The sequence below is a fragment of the Trachypithecus francoisi genome, unplaced genomic scaffold (assembly GCF_009764315.1).
Source record: "Trachypithecus francoisi isolate TF-2019V2 unplaced genomic scaffold, Tfra_2.0 Lachesis_group16, whole genome shotgun sequence".
Lineage (NCBI taxonomy): Eukaryota > Metazoa > Chordata > Mammalia > Primates > Cercopithecidae > Trachypithecus > Trachypithecus francoisi.
In genome coordinates, this window is record NW_022681461.1 from 91,500,379 (window position 1) to 91,521,893 (window position 21,515).

Here is a 21,515-nt window from a genome sequence, read left to right on the forward strand (position 1 = left end):
TTCAAAGGAAATGATTTATACTCTTTTTAGGGCTAACCTGCACCAAAATCACTACCACCACCACTATGCATGAAATGGTTTGAAATTACAATGCACTTAGTCATGGTTTTATGGAAATTTAAAATATTTGAAGAGAAATAATGGAAAATAATATTTAGAACTTCATTACCTATTAATATGCAAGGGATGAGAAACAGGACTATCAGGAGAAATTTGGTAATTTTGAGAGAAAAAGCTTGATCAATTTGAGTGTATGGAAATAAGAGGATCATAAAAAAAGGTTGAGAATCTGGGGGCAAATAAAAGTAAACGTGAGCAGTGCAGAGACTTGATCTGTCTCGCTTGTTGCTATGTCCTAATATTTAGAAAAATGCCTGGAACATCAGTAGATACTTGATAGATGAATACAATTCTTTCTTTTTTTAACTATTATTATTATTATTATTATTATTATTTGAGACAGAGTCTTGCTCTGTCACCCAGGCTGGAGGGCAGTGGCATGATCTCAGCTCACCGCAACCTCTGCCTCCCGGGTTCAAGTGATTCTCTTGCCTCAGCCTCCTGAGCAGCCGGAATTACAGGTGTGTGCCACCATGTCTGGCTAATTTTTGTATTTTTAGTAGAGACGGTGCTTTACCATGTTGGCCAGGCTGGTCTTGAACTTCTGGCCTCAAGTGATCCACCCACCTCTACCTCCCAAAGTGCTGGGATTACAGGTGTGAGCCACTGTGCCCAGCCACAATTAATTATTTTTTGAACAGATAATACGAGCCCATGGTGAAACTTAAAAAGTACAAAATGGTACACAGTGAAAAACAGGCCTCCCTTCTACTCTTGTGTCCCAGACACCTAGTTCCCCTTCCTAGAGGAACCACTATTACCAATTTCTTTGTTTTAGTGTTTTTTTTTTTTTGAAATGGAGTCTTGCTCTGTCACCCAGGCTGGAGTACAGTGGGACCATCTTGGCTTACTGCAGCCGCTGTCTCCTGGGTTCAAGCGATTCTACTGCCTCAGCCTCCCAAGTGGCTGGGACTACAGCGGGGAGCCACCATGTCCAGCTAATTTTTGGTAGAGACAGGGTTTCACCACATTGCCTGGGCTGGTCTCGAATTCCTGAGCTCAAGTGATCTGCCTGCCTCGGCTTCCCAAAGTGCTGGGATTTCAGGTGTGAGCTATCACTTTCTTATTTATCCTTCCAGATATATTTCATGTAAGGATAAGCATTTATATGTGCTGATCCAAGGGGTATGTGCATTTAAAACTGCAAATTTGGCCAAACTACCCTCCACAGAGGATGTACCAATCCTCCTCCAGCTCCCTCTTGTATGAAAGCAGCTATTTCCCTATATTATGTTATCAAACTTTAGCTTTGCCAGTCTGACAGATGGAAACTGGTATACAATTGTAGTTTTAATTTAATTTACATTTATCTTAATATGAGGATGGTTAAGCATTGTGGCAGATTGGCTAGATGTTTATCAAATTCACTTCACTTTCTTCCTGGGTATGTATCTAAATTATATCTCCCAGTCTCCCTGGAATTCATTATGGCCAACAGATTGAGTTCTAGACAATGGAATGTGGCTGGAAGTAGTGATGAATGTTACTTTTAGATGTGGCCTATTAAAGCTTCTTAAGAGCAATCCCCACTATCCCCCTTCTCTTATCTGCTGCCCAAATGCAGAAGACCCAGAAGAGGACTGTGAGGCTGTAGGAGAAGACAGAGTCACTATATGGAAGGATCCCATGTCTCTGAATGACCACATGGAAAGCCGCCTGCTGAATAAACAAATGGGCTCTATGTAATTATCTACTCTGTGAAATTATTGGTATTTTGGAATTTGTATACAGTTGCTAGAATTACTTACCCTAACAAATAAAAGTACCTTTTCAAATGTTTAAGAACCATTTGGATTTCTTTTTTTATGTTTATATCCTTGGTCCATTTTTCTATTAGGTTATTGATCTCTGTCCATTTTGATATTAGGTTGATCTTTCTCAAATTGATTTGCAGGAGCTCTTTATATTACAAGGACATCAGTGCTTTCTCTGCGCTATTCCTTCCAGTGTGTCATTTGTCTGTTACCATGCAGAAAATTTTGAGGTTCATGTAGCTAATTTTTCAATCTTGTATATACTCAGGAAGGCCTTCCCACTTTGACATTTATTTTTATTGTTTTATTATAAAAGCAGGACAACTTTATTCAGAAAGGCTAGCCAATGGAGAAAACAATGAACAAATATGAAAACAATCCTCAATTCTACCTCCCAACACAACCTGTATTATTCTTTCAGCTTATTTCTTATGCATTGCATCCTATCTTCTTTCCATAGAAACTTTCTTGGATTAGTTTCATTGTATAAACTTTGGCAGATGGATGACTAATTCTTTGCCATTTCTTTTAACACATGAGAAAGTCTCCCCCTCCTTCCATATTACACCAGGGTTTTCAGGATGGAGAAGCAGCAATTGCTTAGGAAAGCGCTGTGGCATTGGAATGTGTACTGTTCAGGTCATTCAGGTAAGCCAGTAAATACTCTGCTTCCAGAAGGCTGTAACCTAAGGGTCAGCAAGACGCCTGCCCTGGTGGCTGCCACATGCAGAAATCCATCATTAAGGCTGAGACAACTGTCTTCTGAGCTCAAGTGAGGAAACAGTAGAGAAAGGAGCTCAAAACAAATACTTTCAAATAGTAGTGAAGTTGCACTTCCAGAGATTTCTCATGTCCAACTTCTAAAACGGATGCATATAACTAGAAGAAAATTTCCCTTGACTATCAGGTGACAGCTACTAATAAAAATACACCCTTTCCTCTCATCTCTTCTGCTACTTCTCCTTATGTTACATTTTCTGTTTCAGTCTTACAGAACTGCTTTAGTGCCCAACAGACACCATGCTATGGAGATAACATGGAGACAACAATGTTATGGAGATAACATTTCCAGCAGCCACGACTCTTGTTAGTCTGCCTTCACCACCACCACCTTTTCTCTACTGCAAACCTTGCCTACAATCTCTTACTCATCTTTCTAGATTCAGCTAGGTATCACAATCTCTAGAGGCTCCGCCAGAGCCTTGCCCAGGCTGCATTAACTGCCCTACTTCTGGGCTCCCGAGAGCAGCACCTTATCAAGCAGCTTTACATGGCTCTCTTTCCCTCCAGACTCCAAACTCTTCAGGGCAGAGACAATTTCTTAATTTACCTTTGGGTTTTCACTGTCTGGTATATGGTAGATGCTTTGTAAGTACTAGTCTTCAGTTGAATAAAATAAGAAGCCATTTGACTTACCTTTGGTTTTTTTGGCAGGGATTAGGATTACATGGATCCTTTGACATGCATGATCCAAACTCAAACTGATGGTCTTGGAGGCCCACACAGCGAGCAATGCAGGCACTGGGGTAAGTGCGCCCATTCTGCCCACATACGGGGACAAACTGATCTGCACAGTTACAGGGCAGACCTGAGGAGAGGAAACAGCCTCAAAAATATGTATGTGTGTATTTCCCCTCCCCTTATATGTTCCCTTCCCCTTGTATTTCCTTGTTAAGGCAAACCATGAGCAATCATGTGAAGGTCTCATGTTAAAATAGAATTGTAAATTAAGTCAGGAAAAATCTCTCGTATCTCTGACAGTGTTTTTAAAGGCAGCAATGCTCTGAATAGCTTGTCTGCAAGATGGCTTTCCTTTATCCCTTTTATTGCCAGCTAGTTGAGGGCTTCTAGACCTTGATCCCAGATAGAGACCCCTATTAACAAGGCTAGAGGTAGGGAAAGTAAAGACTGTTTCTCCCAATTTGGCATATAAAATCTAGAATTTAGATGTCTGAAGTCTGGTGTGGGTATTTCTTGAATGTTAAAGGCTCATATCAAGCATAAGAAAGAGTGGGCTGGGCACAGTGGCTCACACCTGTAATCCCAGCACTTTGGGAGGCTGAGGTGGGTGGATCACCTGAGGTCGGGAGTTCGAGACCAGCCTGACCAACATGGAGAAACGCTGTCTCTACTAAAAATACAAAATTAGAAGGGTGTGGTGGTGCACGCCTGTAATTCTAGCTACTTAGGAGGCTGACGTAGGAGAATCACTTGAACTGAGGAGGCGGAGGTTGCAGTGAGCCGAGATCATGCCATTGCACTCCAGCCTGGGCAACAAGAGGAAAGCTCCTTCTTAGAAAAAAAAAAAAAAAAAAAGAAAGAATGAAGGTTGTATGTTCCTTCCACTCTCATGTCCAAGATGGTAACTTAGAAAATTATTGTAATTTTAAGACTTACAAATTGTTATGAACATCTTTCTCTGAGTCACATTTGGAGTGGGACACTGGGTCCCAAGAAATGTGGCACAGTTATGGGTCAGTAAAATTTCCTTAGTCTGTTAGATCAACAGTCATTGACTTAATTTATCCCAGGACACCATGGGCCACACACTATAGGAAACAGGGGTCTTGCTAGTTGTAAAGCTCAACTTCTAAAAACATTTAGACATTAACAAAAAAATTAAAAAAGTCTTCCTTGTAAATCATTTGCTTATTCTTTATCCCCACATCCCTCTATGGTTTCTCTAAGCAGAATGAATAGTCCTCACTTGAGCAAGGCAAAGGTTAATAATAAAGGATGATGATAATAAAGCAGTGAAGGCTGGGGTAGAGTTCGTCCTACCTCTACTTCCTCACCAGTCTGCCATTCACTTCTTATTTCTGATCCCCTTTTTATTTCCAATGGGCTGGAAGTACAAGGTTGGTAAATCCTTACTCTCCTCTCCTCCACTTCTCCTCCACCCAGCCCCCACCCCTCTCCGCATGTAATACTAATTCTGGGGAAAGAAGAATCAAGTTGCCACTGCAGCAGCATGAAATGGGGGCAAAGGCAACTACCTAGTAACTTTTAACCCACAACCAAAGGTATTTTAGATCTAGGAAAAAGCAGATATCAAGATAAACCAGCAGACTGTGCTGTTGCTATTGGCAACAATAGCTTCACAGGAGGAAAGCATCCCATCTCACTAGCCTTTTCACTTACTTATGTTGGTGTAAGAATAATAAGAGCAGCAAAGCACAGGAAAGTCAAGAAAGTAATATTCTGGGATATTATTGTTTGTGGGAGTCTAGAGGAAGAAGTAAGCTAAGGTAGGCTGAGGAAGAAGGTGCTGAGAAACAAACTGAGAACATGCATGGACATTTTAGATCATAGCGGTAGGGGTAAATGGGGTATTTTACCAGGTAGAAAAGTTCAATTTAATTAAACCCATTCCAATCACTGGCTCTGTTCTTTTTGACTCATGGAATTCCAGAACATTAGTGCTAAGGGCCCTAAGACACCATTTAGTATAACACCTTCAATTTACAGAGGAAGAAACTAAGATCCAGGGAGGAAAAGCATCTTGCCCTTAGATTCTGTATTGATTTTATTGGGTACACTTGCAGTTAAGACTGGAGAAGCTGCCTTGAAGGGAAAAATGTGTGCAAACAAATGATGGCCCCTGAGGACAGACTCCGGACGATCACAGTCACCTGTGAAGGTACGATGGTCATCTTCTGAACTGTGCTCACTGAGGCAAAGGCGGGTAGAACACACCAAATTGCCAGCAAAACAAGAACAGACATTGCAGTCAATACTAAAGGATGTTCCATGACCTGACAGAAAGAGAAAGAAAATGTTGATCTATATCACGCATTGAGAAATTGAGCACATATTACAATTTTAATAGTTCAACAAGTTTTAAAATGGAAATTCCTTTTTTTTTTTTTGAGACAGGGTCTTATTCTATAGCCCAGGCTGGAGTGCACTGGCGTGATCCCAGCTCACTGCAACCTCTGCTTCCCAGGCTCAGGTGATCCTTCCACCTCAGCTTCCCAAGTAGCTGGGACTATAGGTGTACACCACCACATCTGGATGTTTTTCATATTTTTTGTAGAGACAGGGTTTCACTATGTTGTCCACGCTGGTCTTGAACGCCTAGGTTCATGCCATCTGCCTGCCTCGGCCTACCAAAGTTCTGGGATAACAAGCCTGAGCCACTGTGCCCAGCCAAACATTCTTGAAAGATGACTTCTGAATGTACCAACTAGAGTAAAATCTGTGGTATTTGTATTTTCATACTTGCCTCCTAGTGTATTTCTCCAAGCCCCTGAAGTGCTGGTCTTACCAGGCTGCTCCCTATCCTCTAAGAATGTTTCTGGCTGCCCCTTCTGCTTTGCAAGCTCGTATCTTCAGGGCCAGACCTGATGCCATCTTTGGATCAAAGACTCTTCTGACGCCCTAGCAGGAATGCCCAGCTCCCAGAAGAGCACTTGGTCTGCAACTTTTTTTGGCTCAAATTCTCTCATCTTAACACGTAAAGCAAGATCTCATCCCTCATCCTGGTTTCAGCTCCATAAGGCACTAGTACGCTCTTTTGTAATAGGTATTTAGTCAGTGAAATGTTACAGAAGGAATGAATCTGTCCTGATATTTTCTGTTATACAAAGTACCTACCTTTATAGTTTAGTTGAGCAGAATATGGATTAAGAGATAAACACCTGACTTGGTCTAAGGCAGAAATTTGAGAGCTAATTTTAACCAAGAACACTCTTCTTTTTAATCAAATCTCACACAGAAGAGTAAACCAAATAGCATATAAAAGCTGAACTACTATGGTTGAAGGGATAGGGGATGGGAGTAGAAATGGGGTAGCAGAGTGAGCTTGTGGGGAGGGAACAGATCCTCAAAAGTGGTGTTTTCTCACAATTGTTTGAAATCATATATTGACACGAACAGCTGTTGGGGCTACAAGTAAAAGATGGTTAAGGAAGCAGTGGAGTCTAAGATTTTTAGGGAAGGTGGTCAAAGTACTTTTTAATGTACTTTTTTCCCAAAATGAAAGGTCAAAGTACTTTTTAATGTACTTTTTTCCCAAACCGGTAATAGTGTAGTGCCTATACCCACTTGCCTTCCATGATGTCAAAATCTGAGTTTCATTTCTGGTGAAGTGAGGGTGGGGTGGGGTATGCCTGAGGAAAGGGTTGGGGGAAGATTACCTGTGTCCTTGCCTGTAAAGGGTAAGGGATCTGGAGTCAACTAGACCTGGAGCAGAATCCAGCTTTGGTCATTTACTAGCTGGGTGACCTCTTTAAGCATCAGTTTCCTCATCTATGCAGTAAGGGTAATACAGGTATTATTGCCTATATCAAAGTGTAACTTGGAGGATTTAATGAGATAATGTAAGGCAAGACTTAGCTTTGTGTTTAGCACATGATTAGAATTCAATAAATATTAATTATTATTAGCCATTAGCCCCTTCTTGAAAAGACTTCTAAAGACTTCCTTAGAAGTCCTAGTGCTCTGTATAGTTTGAAAAATACTGCCCTGGAGTATCTGATATGCAGCCCTTACTCTTTGGTCAGAATCTATCCAATATTCTTCCTACAAAGTAAAAATAACTAATCTCATATTAAAAACAAAACAGAGCTTAAGACTCACTTTTTCTTTTTCCTCCAACAATACAAGACTTCTGGAGGTCTATACAGTGCATTTCCATACAGTTTTCTAAGAGTCCACTTTGTCCACATGAACAGATTTTATAACAACCAACTTCCCCTGCAGATGATGGCACCTGGATTAGTGTCCCTTGACGGACAATGAAATCAGAAGCTTCTCCCAGTTTGCAACCTGTACAAACAAAAATTAGCTGAGAGAGATGGTACTGTTTTATGACATTGTTTTATAACATTAGATATACACTTGACAAAAGTCTTATAGGTACTAAATCACTATTAAAGATTATATAATATAACTTTCATCAAATTAAGGATTTGCTTTGGTTCATTGTCCAAAAGCATACCTCTCAAATGAAAATTCCATATTCTGGAGGATGGTGGTGATTACAGATCTGTACCCCAAAGTCACCTATCATTCAGAATAAAAGTGCTGTAAGATATGTAACTTTTTACTTTTGGGGGCTAGTAAAAAATATTTTAAAATCACAGATATTTTTAAAAATGGAATAGGGAAACTAACTATATATATATATATATGTATATATATATATGTGTGTGTGTATATATATATATATATATACATATTTTTTTTTTTTTTGGATGGAGTCTTGCTCTGTTGCCCAGGCTGGAGTGCACTGGCACAATCTTGGCTCAGTGCAACTTCTGCCTCTCGGGTTCAAGTGATTCTTCTGCCTCAGCCTCCCGAGCAGCTGGGAATACAGGCGTGCGCCACCACACCTGGCTAATTTTTGTACCTGAATAATTTTTGTATTTGTAGTAGAGACAGGGTTACACCATACTGGCCAGGCTGGTCTCAAACTCCTGACCTCATGATCCACCTACCTCAGCCTCCCAAAGTGCTGGGATTACAGACATGAGCCACCGCAGCTGGCCAGTATTTTTAGAATAATATTGTTCAGAAAAACTTTTAGTGATGGAAAATAAGTATACCTTAAATTCAAGGAAAAACTGAATATTTGGGTGGGCTTATGGAAAGCCCGTTTTCTATCTTATTATATGATGGGTTTTCTGAGTTTAATGAAACAAGAGGATTTTGAATTGAATTCTTTTTTACTTTTTTCTTTTTTTTTGAGATGGAGTCTCACTCTGTCACCCAGGCTGGAGCGCAGTGGCACAATCTTGGCTCACTGCAAGCTACACCTCCCAGGTTCATGCCATTCTCCTGCCTCAGCCTCCCAAGTAGCTGGGACTATAGGTGCCCGCCACCACACCCGGCTAATTTTTTTGTATTATTAGTAGATACAGGGTTTTACCGTGTTAGCCAGGATGGTCTCCATCTCCTGACCTCATGGTCTGTCTGCGTCAGCCTCCCAAAGTGCTGGGATTACAGGCATAAGCCACAGTGCCCCACCCCTGAATTGAATTCTATATTTAAATAATATGAAATACAGATGTCACCATTTTAAGTAACTATATCTTATTTTCTTGCCAAAGAAAATACTGACCAACTTATAATGTAAGGGTAAATGGACAGAAAATACTATCTTGAAATTTAAAACAGTCCAACATTTCCTATTTTGACAAGATTTATTACGGCTCTATAGCCGATATATTACAGTATTACATATATATTATAGATGATCCTTTCAGACATCATGCTTATTTCTTCTTTTGCTTTATTTTACTTTAAAAATATTTCAAGGCCGGGTGCGGTGGCTCATGCCGTAATCCCAGCACTTTGGGATGCTGAGGTGGGTAGATCACCTGAGGTCAGGAGTTCAAAACTAGCCTGGACAACATGGTGAAACCTTGTCTCTACTAAAAATGCAAAAATTAGCTGGGCATGGTGGTGGGTGCCTGTAATCCCAGCTACTTGGGAGGCTGAGGCAGGAGAATTGCTTCAGTTCAGGAGGTGGAGGTTGCAGTGAGCCGAGATAGCGCCATTACACTCTAGCCTGGGTAACAAGAGCGAAACTCTGTCTCAAAAAAAAAAAAAAAAACAACTTTTAAAAAAATCTTGATTCTAACATGATAAAGAAACATTCTCAACTGGGAAATAGAAAAAAATAAGCAAAATGTTGCAACAACTATATTTTAAAGGGATTGACAGAAAGATAAAGACTATCAAAATTCCATGGGATAAAAATCCTTCAGCCTTAAAGTTATAAACATTTCAACATAACATTAATCTTTATGAAGATAGCTATACATTCTATTGAATATGCTATTTCTCTATGTACTAAAACAAAGAAAAGAAAAAACATGAACAGCATAGAGTATATTTTTTCAAACATTACCACATAGAAGAGAAAGTACAAAAAGCTGGTCTGAGCTTCTTTTCTTTCATAGTCTAGAACCCTGCAACTCATTATAAGAGTGAAGTTTAGACTGTTATTATTAGTTTACAATTTAAATAACAACTGAAAATTACAAGTGTCTGTCTTTTTCTGCTTACATCCATAATGTTTAATGAGAAAATCTCAATTATAGAAAAACATAATATAGAATATGAAGTCACTTATAATCTCACTCCAAAGATAACCCCTATATTACAGAAGGAGCAGGATTGAAAAAAAGAAAGATAGCTCCTATAAAAAAACACTAGCAGCACCTATCCATCCTCTTCTCACACCCACCTACCTCTTACCTTGAACACAAGAGTATGGAAGACAGGGATCTCCAGATGGACATCCTTTTCGGTTTACTTCACAGAGCTCATTGGCAGGGCAAGGATTTGGGTTACAGGGATGAGTTACTTCTTCTACAATGTTACCTAAAGTACTTGGCCCTGAAAAAACCAAAACAGATTAGTTTAACCAACCTAAAAGAGTAAGAGAGAATTGTAAATTATCTGAATTAATTATGGCTAGAATAAACGAAGAGCTCATGAGCATAAAGGCCTGATTCTACCAAGCTATTAAAACACCGAGATTCTTTCATTTGTGAAATGATAAATTTAGCATAAACATACGTTCATTCATTTTTTTTTTTTAAATTTATTGGGATCTACAATATTCCAGGTAAGGTTCTAGGTGCTGGAGATACAGTGATGAACAAAATAGACAAGTCTCTAACATAGAGTTTACATCTAGTAGAGAAACAGACAATAAATATACTATGTATGAGCCAGGCACAGTGGCTCACGCCTGTAATCCCAGCACTTTGGGGGCTGAGGCGGGTGGATAACCGGAGGCCAGGAGTTTGAGACCAGCCTGGCCAACATGGTGAAACCCCGTCTCTACTAAAATATAAAAATTAGCTGGGCGTGGTAGCAGGTGCCTGTAATCCTAGCTACTCAGGAGGCTGAGACAGGAGAATCGCTTGAACCCAGGAGGCAGATGTTGCAGTGGGCCGAGATCACATCACTGCACTCCAGCTTGGGAGACAGAATGGGACTCTCTTAAAAAAAAATCCAAAAAAACAAAACAAAAAACCCAAATTCAGCTGGGCGTGGTGGCATGTGCCAGCTAGTCAGAAGGCTAAGGGAGGAGAATGGCCTGAACCCGGGAAGCAGAGGCTGCAATGAGCTGAGATTGCTCTACTGCACAACAGCCTGGGCAACAGAGTGAGACTCCATCTCAAAAAAAAAAAAAAAAAAAAAATATATATATATATATACACACACACACACACACACACACATATATATGCTATGTATGTATATGTGTATATATAAACAAATAATTAAATCAGAAAATTATAAGCAATAAGTAGTGTCAGGGGATAGAAAGTGATAGGTATATTTTGGATAGGGTAATCAAATAAGGTATCTAAGAGGGATAATTTAGCGTGTTTTATCATAAATGAGAATTTATTATGGTAATATGTATGGACTCCAAACCATGATTATATTTAACTTCAGAAATCATGGCCAAGGAAGAGTCTCACTTGATATAAATTATGTATGATATTTAAACAGATATTTAATTTTCCTCCCATTGATACAGTTTCCTTCTACACAAATATTTTCCTGCTGTAATAGAATCTAGAATTATAAATACAATAAGTGTTGCTTACTTGATTTTAGGCCAGACTCATACTCTATGACTAACAGAGGTATAAGGCCCCTTGGAGTTCATCTCATTTTGCCTAATTATTTCATAAATAGGGAAGCCGAGGCTCAAAGAAGTGATCTGCTCAAAGTCACAAAGGTCTAAGTTCCAGTCTAATGCTCTCTTTTTTGCTATATTGGTCACAAAGTTTAAGGGACACACTTTGTTGGTCTTGAGAAAATATGGCAAATACTATCAGCTACAAATCTAGCACATACTTTTCTCTCCCTGATTACTAAAAGATCTCCAATTTTACTTAGGGCGGCAATGGGCCCACAGCTAAAAAAATAATCTTTCTCAGTTTTCTTTACAACTAGGGGTAGACAGTGTGACTAGGGAGAAGTTGTTTGCTCTCTCCCTTTCTTTTTACCATCTGGAACTAGAATATGGTGGCCAGAACTCTAGTAGCCATGTTGTGATGACAAAGTACATGAAGTAATCTTGATGATGGAAGCTAAATGCTAAGGATGGTGGAGAAGGATAAAAGGAGCCTGGATTCCTGATGATGAAGCCCTAGACTATTTGTTTCTGGGCTTTCTTTTACTTCTATTTGTTCTGTTTTTTGTTAATCCTATCTAACACAGGAAAACAAAGTAAGTAGGAGCTGACTTCACTGTCTGCCTCTGTAGCCAGCTCATGGCACAGATGCCCCCTGGTGGCAGCCTGAACACCTCCCTTATCTTAACTACTGAGTGAGTAGGAGTTCTACTTGTCATCCCCTGGTTTCCACCATGTATTTGTCTCACTGCCAAGAAGCTGAGCTCCAGCTCCCGGATCCCTCAATGAGATAGCAACACGCTCTTCTAGCTCTTGGCAGGAGTACTTGGCAGAGAAAAACTGAAGCAGTGAGATAAGTTCCATTTTTACATATTAAGCTAAACTATCTTTGTTTTTTTTTTTCTCTAGACGGAGTCTTGCTCTGTCACCTAGGCTGGAGTGCAGTGGTGCGATCTCCACTCACTGCAAGCTCTGCCTCCCAGGTTCACGACATTCTCCTGCCTCAGCCTCCCGAGTAACTGGACTACGGGCGCCCACCACCACGCCCACCACCACGCCCGGCTAATTTTTTTTGCATTTTTAGTAGAGATGGCGTTTCACCATGTTAGCCAGGATGGTCTCAATCTTCTGACCTCGTGATCCGCCCGCCTCAGCCTCCCAAAGTGCTGGGATTACAGGCTTAAGCCACCGTGCCTGGCCTAGACTATCGTTTTTTATACCCTGTTGGGTGAGTAAGTCCAAGCCAATTCCTGGCTCTTATCCATGATACTCTGATAACAAAAAGCTGATAGTCTCTGGGGGGAAATTCCACTTTCTAGTCGTTAATATGGTGAAAAGTCAGCATGATATGGAGCTGGTTATCTGAGAATGCTGGCCCCCTGAGTCACTGCTTAGAATTCCTGACTGACAACAGTTCATACCTCCTCAGACTGATAGAATCACTTCTGCTTACATGTTTTAAGACAACAGTTCTTTCCTGGGCCAAAAAGTCCAAGCAAACAAGAGTCTGTGATTGAGATGGTATCACTGAACCCCATGTCCTCAACAGATAAATGCTCATCCAAAACAAATAGTAAAACAAATAGTTGGAAGAGAGAAGTATTTGAAATCTAAAAACACACATACAAAAAAGTACTTACTAAGGTATGTATCCAAAGGTATACAATTCTTCAGATCATCTGTAGGTGACAGAAGCTCACAAATACTTTCAGCTGTGTGGTCTTCAGGGAATTTGTTCTGATCTCCACATTTTTTAAGAATCTCCACACAATCTGATCTTGAAAAAAAATGCACATAAATTTAGAGCTTGAGGAACCTCCTCATGTTGTCTAGTCAGCATCACTTTTTTCTGAAGCTTTCCAGAAAGTGAGTTGTCATAACTTAACATGTTTCATAATTGGTTAAGTATGGCAAAAGAGAACAGGAGTCACAGTACAGCTCAGGTTGAATAATAAATTCAAAGCATCCCTAACTTTCTGTTGTCTGAGACCAAAGCCCTTACTCAAATTGTATACTTCTTCGTACTGTTACTACCAGCAATATGGCTTTTCAATATCTTTGAAAGGAAATTAAACGAAGCTAGTCTGATTTACTCTCTGCAAAAATCATATATCCTCACTTCTAGGACCTTATGCTTGCTTGTTTGCTTGCTTGCCTCTTTTCTCCTTCCCTTCCTTATCTAAGTCTCTTTTTAGTTATCAACATTAGCCTCTGGCCTATAACAACCGGAAAGTCCACTTACTTTAAAATGTTCTTAGTCTTCAATAGGGATTTGATTCCTACAAGTTTTCTGTGCTAAGAGTCTACATATTCCCCTCTTGTTGCCTCTTGCTTGTCATCTAATTGTTATACCTCAGTATTTCCCCATCAGGTTATCCTCAAGCCAAGTCAGAGAATAGACTGGACTCTGTTTAAGGTTGAAATTGTTGAGGTATGCAGCAGCACTGAGCCACATACCAACAGCTGAGGGACTGGATGTTAACTTGGTTTTGGAAAACTTTTGGAAAAAAAGATGTGTGAGGAACCATGGGCAGATTACTATGTGTTAAATGCTTTTGGTTTCACCCACTATAGCAGCTCCCATCTTTACTTGATCCTAGATTTCCTAAGCAAAATAAGCTCCTTAAGAAGAGCAAAGTTGGCTGGGTGCAGTGGCTCACGCCTGTAATCCCAGCACTTAGGGAGGCCGAAGCAGGTGGATCACGAGGTCAAGAGATCGAGACCATCCTGGCCAGCATGGTAAAACCCCATCTCTACTAAGAATACAAACATTAGCTGGGCGTGTAAGTCCCAGCTACTTGGGAGGCTGAGGCAGGAGAATTGCTTGAATCTGGGAGGTGGGGGTTGCAGTGAGCTGAGATCATGCCACTGCACTCTAGCCTGGAGACAGAGTGAGACTCCATCTCAAAAAAAAAAAAAAAAAAACAGAGCAAAGTCTAACAGAATATAAGACAAGTACAGAAATTAACATATAAAAATAGAATTGTGCATCAGAGGCATTTAATAAATGTTTCATGAACGAAGTTCCATAAGAGAAGTACAAATAAAGGTCTATAGGAATCTGTAGTAAGGATAAATTATTTTTAGCTGGAGAAATCTGGGAAGATTCTATGGGAATGTCTGGTATTTCAGAGGAGACAAGGACAGCCAGCAGGTGGTGATCAGGGGAGCAGTATTTCAACTAGAGGAGGAAAAAGTGGGAAACCATTTGACTTACGGGGGTGACAGGCAAAGGAAGTGGTGAGAGAGAAAATTCTATGGAGAGGCTCTGGCTAGAGATCATGGAGGGTCTGAACTAAAGCTGGAGAATCATTAGGATGAAAGAAACTTACTTGCAAATAATACTTCCCCGGGATTTACTATGACAAGGTTTAATCTGCAGTGAACAAGCTATTGCTTTCCACATCTCTGGCTGGCACTTTTTAATATCGAGAACAGGTATATTGATAAATGGCATCTTGATGCTTCCTTTCTCCCACAACTTCATATCATTCATGGCTCCTTGATCTGACTGTGCATTACAACTCCTGAAAAGTTCTGTTGGCCTAAAGAGAAAAAAGTCCAGAAAGAATCAAGAGGCAATTATTTTCTAGAGAGAAGCAATGAGTAAAATCCTGACATACTAATGCATCATAAAAATCTGGTTTTTTTAAGAAAGCACATACAACCCATGAAGGGATATCAGCTTCGACTGTATGAAGATTCAGTGTAGACACTAGCATTAAACTCTCATTGCATGTTTTCTTTTTAACAGATTCTTGTGAGGCAGGTTAAAACTTCACAATGCTCCGAAGAGGACTATTATCCCCAGACTGTCCCATTTCATTTCATAAAATAAATATTATGAGGCCAACTTTTTAAAATGGTGACATAATTACAAAAACTAAATGCACTGATTTTATGGGTACAGCTTGATGTGCTTTGACAAATGTGTACATCCATAAGCACATCTAAATCAATTAAGGAACACATCCAACATTTCAGCCAGTTCCCTTGTGCCACTGTTGACTTAATGCCTCCCTGCTGACTGTAACTTAGAGGCCATAACTATTTATACTTATATCACCATACATTAATTTTGCCTATTCTAGGCTAGGTACAGTGGCTCACACCCGCAATCCTAGCACTTTGCGAGGCCAAGGCAGGAAGATAGGTTGAGCTCAGGAGTTTGAGATCAGTCTGGGCAACATAGCAAGATTTCATCTCTACTTAAAAAAAAAAAAATTAGCTGGTGTGATGGCATGCCTCTAGTTCCAGCTACTCAGGAGGCTGAGGCAGGAGAGCCCAGGAATTCGAGGCCAGCCTGGGCAATATGGCAATACCCCATCTTGAAAAAAATTTAAGCAAATTTTAAAGTAGTTATCAAGTTATTTAAAATTATAACAAACCCATTACATGTTAATATAAGTATCATTTTTATGAAAAATAACTCTTTTCCAAAGTAAACATTAGCGAGAAGCATAGCACTGTTTTAGTTTTGCAAATCTCTGTAATGTCTGGCTTAATAGAACTCAGGTGGATTTTCATACCTGCTTCTGCATTCAATCTGTTACTGTATCACATGTTGTACAGCCACTGGAAATTTGTTTGTTGTTGTTGTTGTTTTTGAGACAGGTTCTCACTTTGTCACCCAGGCTGGAGTGCAGTGGCATGATCACAGCTCACTGCAGCCTTGACGTCCTGGGCTTAGGTGATCCTCCCACCTCAGTCTCCCAAGTAGCTGGGACTACAGGCACCCACCACCACACCTGGTTAATTTTTGTATTTTCTTTATTGCCATGTTGCCCAGGCTGGTCTCAAACTCCTGGGCCCAAGCGATCTGCTCACCTTGGCCTCTCAGAGTGCTGGGATTATAGGTGTGAGCCACCGGGCCTGGCCTAGAACATTTTTTATCACTCTATAAAGTACCCTTGTGCCCCCCTCTACTCAATCCCTGATTCCAGCAGAGGAAAGGATATTCTGATCTTTATCACCATAGATTACATTTGCCTATTCTTGGATCTCATGTGTCAAGAATGTATTTTGTGTTGGGCTTTTTTTCTCAACAAAAGATTCATCCATTGCTATCCCATTGTTTGGATGCACCACAATGTTATATTCTTTCATTCTCCTGATAGATATTTTGGGTTCTCTCCCCCATTTTTCGGGCTATTATGAATAAAGGTACCAGACAGGTCTTTATTTGGACATATGTTTTCATGTCTCTTGGGTAAACGCTTCAGGATAAAATTGTTAGGTCATAGATCTAACTTTTGAAAAAACTGAATAAAAGCTCCAAAGTCCTTAAACTATATTCTACTCCCAGTAGTAACATACTATAAGAATTCCACTTGCTTCAATATGCTTCATATGCTTACCAGTCTTTTAATTTCAGGCATTCTTGTGAGGGTGAGGAGGCATTGAATTGCTATTTTAATTTGCATTTTGCCATGACTAATAATAATGAACCCTTTAATGTACTAGATGGCTATTTCCTTTAAACTTTTTTAATGGACAAAAATTATATATTTATTGTGTGCAACATAATATATATAAATATGACACGTGGAATGGCTAAATTAAGCTAATTAAAATATGCATTACCTCACATACTTATCTTTTTTTGTGGTGAGAACATTTAACATCTACTGTCTTGGCAACTTTCAAGTATATAACTCACTGCTAACTATAGTCACCATGTTGTATAATAGATCTCTTGAACTTATTCCTTTTGTCTAAATAAAATTTTGTGTCCTTTGACTAACATTTTCCCAATCCTCTCCCCTCCCTCTTCCCTCTTCCCTCTCCTCCTGCACCACCCTCTCCAGCCACCCTCTGGTAACCACTATTCTATTCTCTGCTTCCATGAGTTTGATTTTTTAGATTCCACATGTAAGTGAGATCGTGCAGTATTTGTCTTTCTGCGCCTGGCTTATTTTATTTAATGTCCTCCAGGTTCATTCATATTGTTGCAAAAGACAGGATTTTTTCTTTATAAAGGCTGAATAGGACTCCACACTGTATATATACCACATATTCTTTATCCATTCATTCATTGATGAATACAGGTTTATTCCATATCTTGGCTATTGTAAATAATGTTGCAGTGAATGTGGGAGTGAAATATCTATTCAATACGCTGATTTCCTTTCCTTTAGATATGTACCTAGTAGTGGAATTGCTGGATCATATGGTACCTTCTATCTTTAATTTTTTGAGGACCCTCCATACCATTTCCCATAATGGCTGTACTAACTCATATTTCCATCAACAGTGTCCAAGACTTCCCTTTTCTCCATATCCTTGCTAACAACTGTTATCTTCCATCTTTTTGATACTAGCCATTTTAACATGTGTGAAGGGATAGCTCATTGTGGTTTTAATTTGTATTTCCCTGATCATTAGTGATGTTGAACATCTTTTCATATACTTGATTAAATGGCCATTTGATGTCCTTCTTTGGTAAAGGGTCTGTGAAAGTTTTTTGCACAATTTTTTCTTCTTCTTTTTTTTTTTTGAGATGGAGTCTTGCTCTGTCACCCAGGCTGGAGTGCAGTGGCACGATCTTGGCTCACTGCAACTTTCATCTCCTGGGTTCAAGCGATTCTCCTGTCTCAGCCTCCCAAGCAGCTGGGACTACTGTTGCCTGCCACCACACCAAGCTATTTTTAAAAAATATTTTTAGTAGAGATGGGGTTTCACCATGTTGGCCAGGCTAGCCTTGAACTCCTAACTTCAAGTGATCCACCTGCCTCAGCCTCCCAAAGAGTTGGGATTACAGGCGTGAGCCACCGTGCTTGGCCTTTTTTGCACAATTTTAAAATTGAGTTGTTTTACTTTTTATATGAGGTTGTAGAAGTTACTTATATATTCTGGATACAAGTTCTTTGACAAATGTGTGTGTGTGTGTGTGCGCGTGCACGCGCACACGCACACACACCTGTGCATATGTTGAACATTCCCTCTCAAGTCTATGACTTGCCCCTTCAAGTATTAAATGTTGTCTTTTGGCAAACAAAAGATTTTACTGTTGAAGTCTAATTCATTTTTTTTCTTTTAAATTGTATATTTTGTGTCCTGTCTACAATATGTTTGCCCGCACCAAGTTTGTGAAGATGTTCTCCTACGAGCTTTATGTTTTTAGTTTTTATGTTTAGTCCTATGATCCATCTGGAAGCAATTTTTGTGTAGGGTGTGAAACACACGTTGAGCTTCTTTTTTTCCCCCTCCATAAAGATATTCAATTATTCTAGTATTATTTGTTGAAAAGATGTTTCTATTTTTTTAATTTATGTTATTTTTTCTTTTTTTGAGACAGAGTTTTTGCTCTGTTGCCCAGGCTGGAGTGCAGTGGCACAATCTCGACTCACTGCAACCTCCACCTCCTGGATGCAAGCGATTCTCCTGCCTTAGCCTCCCAAGTAGCTGGGATTACAGGCGCCCAACACTACACCCAGCTAGTTTTTGTATTTTTAGTAGAGATGAGGTTTCACCATGTTGGCCAGGCTGGTCTTGAACTCTTGACCTTGGGTGATCCACCCACCTCTGCCTCCCAAAGTGCCATTACAGGTGTGAGCCACCATACCCAGCCTTTTTTTTTTTTTTGAGACAGGGTCTCACTCCATCACCCAGGTTGGAGTGCAGTGGCATGACCTTGGCTCACTGCAACCTCCACCTCCCAGGCTCAAGCCATCCTCCCACCTCAGCCTCCTGAGCATCTGGGACTATGGGTGCACACCACCACACCCGGCTAATTTTTTCTTTTTTTTTTTTAAGACAGAGTTTAGTTCTTGTTGCCCAGACTGGAGTGTAATGATGTGATCTCAGCTCACTCCAACCTCCGTCTCCCGGGTTCAAGCGATTCTCCTGCCTCAGCCTCCCAAGTAGCCAGGATTACAGGGGCCCACCACCATGCCCAGCTATTTTTTTTTTTTTTTTGTATTTTTAGTAAAGACAGGGTTTCACCATGTTGGCCAGGCTGGTCTCGAACTCCTGACCTTAGGTGATCCACCTGCCTCGGCCTCCCAAAATGCTAAGATTACAGGCGTGAGCCACTCTGCCCGGCCAATATTTTGTATTTTTGATTGAGATGGTGTTTCACCTTGTTGCCCAGGCTGGTCTTGAACTCCTGAGTTCAGGCATTCCAACTGCCTCAGCCTCCCAAACTGCTGGGATTATAGGTGTGAACCACCATGCCTGGCTGAAAAGATGTTTATTTTTGTATTGAATTGCCTTGCTGCTCTTGTTGAAAATTAGTTTACTATACTTGAATTGAATTTCCTAATCTTTTATTGAGGATTTTGGCATCTCTGAGTGACACAAGACTACAGGTACCTTGTTTTTAATGTCCATGTCAGTTTTGGTATCAAGGTAACGCTAGCCTCATAAGAGGAGTTGGGATATGTTATCTGTTTCCTGAAAAATTACTGCATAATTTTTTCCTTATGTGTTTGGTAAGCATTACCAGTAACGCCAGAAGTTTCCTTTGTGTGAAGATTTATAATTACAAATTCAATTTCTCTAATAGTTATAAGAATAGTCCTAATTTGTATTTCTTCTTGTGTTAGTTTTGGTTTTTAAGGAATGCATCCATTTCATCTAAATTGTAGGATTTACTAGCATAAAGTTGTTCATAGTATTCCTTTTTTGAGAGGGTCTCACTCTGTCGCCTAGGCTGAAGTGTGATGGTGTGATCTTGGCTTACTGCAACCTCCGCCACCCAGGTTCAAGCATTTCCTTTGTGATTTCTTCTTTGTAGCATAGATTATTTAGAAGCATATGTTTAATTATCAAATATTTGGGAAGATTTCAATATAGTTTATTTTTATTGATTTCCAATTTGATTCTGTTGTGTTCAGAAAATACACTTTTTATGATTTTCATCTTCTGACAGTGGTTGAGACTTGCTTTCCAACCCAGCATATGTTGTTCAAATCCTCTATATCCTCACTGATTTTTTTCCATTTGTTCTATTAGTGAGGGAGAGGTGTTAACATTTCTGAATATGATTGAATATTTCTCTCTCTTTAGGGTTTACTTCTGTTTTTAAGTATTTTGAGTATATGTACCTATCTGACATTAGGTGCATATATATTTAGGTTAATTGTATCTTCATAAGTTGAACTTTTATCATTATAAGGTGATACTCTTTATCTTCAATAATATTCTTTGTCTTTCCAACAACCTCTGTCTTTCAATTGATGTTTTTAGTTCATTTACATTTATGTAATTATTGATACAGTTGGGTTTAAGTCTCTATCATTTTGCTGTGGTTTTCAATTTGTCTCCTTTTTCTTTCTGTCTTCTTTTGGATGGATCAAGTATTATTTTAGTGTTCCATTTCATATTTCCTATTAGCTTCTAAGCTATACCTCTTTGTGTTGTGTTTTAAATTAGTGGTTGCTCTATGCATAATATATGTCCATTATTTATTATAGTTTTCCTTGAACTAATACTATATAATGTCACAAATAATGTAAGAAACTTATAACGGTAAAATTATTTACCTCTCTCATTCTTTTTGCCACTGTCATATATCATATATTTTACTTCTATGTATAAATTCCACAATACATTGTTATTATTTTTGCTTTAACCAATTACTTTTGAAAAATAAAACATAAAAGAAAAAAAGAAAAAGAAATAAAGAAAAAATATTTTTCATGTTTACCAACGTTTACCAATCCCGGTGCTCTATAGGTCTGAGTTTTCATGTGGTATTTTCCTTCAGACTGAAGAATTTCTTGTAGTGAGAGGCTGCTGGCAGAAAATTCTGAGTTTTTTTTTTTTTTTTTGGTTTGGTTTTTGGTAATATCTAGAAATACCTTTATTTTTGAAGAATATTTTCACTAAATATAAGATTTTTTTTTTTTCCTGAGTACTTTAAGGATACTATTTGGGATACTACTTGATGGTCTTTGGTTCTCCATTGTTTCTGAAAGGAAGTCACTTGTCATTTTTATTGTTATTCCACCATATGTAAAGTGTCTTTTTTTCTCCCTTTGGTTGCTTTAACTATTTCTCTTTGCCTCTGGTTTTCAACAGTTTGACTATGA

At 39.3% G+C, this 21,515-nt stretch overlaps 1 protein-coding gene across 3 annotated transcripts in view; it reads right to left on the minus strand.

The window, feature by feature from the left end:
- RECK (reversion inducing cysteine rich protein with kazal motifs) overlaps positions 1–21,515 on the minus strand; it is an 87,934-nt gene that overhangs the window by 8,362 nt on the left and 58,057 nt on the right. For all 3 annotated transcript variants that reach the window (XM_033238118.1, XM_033238119.1, XM_033238117.1), the window contains 6 exons: positions 14,814–15,026; positions 13,122–13,258; positions 10,080–10,220; positions 7,455–7,643; positions 5,507–5,629; positions 3,291–3,462 (listed from right to left, as the gene is read on the minus strand). In XM_033238118.1, coding sequence (XP_033094009.1) covers positions 3,291–3,462; positions 5,507–5,629; positions 7,455–7,643; positions 10,080–10,220; positions 13,122–13,258; positions 14,814–15,026 — 975 coding nt within the window. The remainder of the gene's footprint in view (positions 1–3,290; positions 3,463–5,506; positions 5,630–7,454; positions 7,644–10,079; positions 10,221–13,121; positions 13,259–14,813; positions 15,027–21,515) is intronic.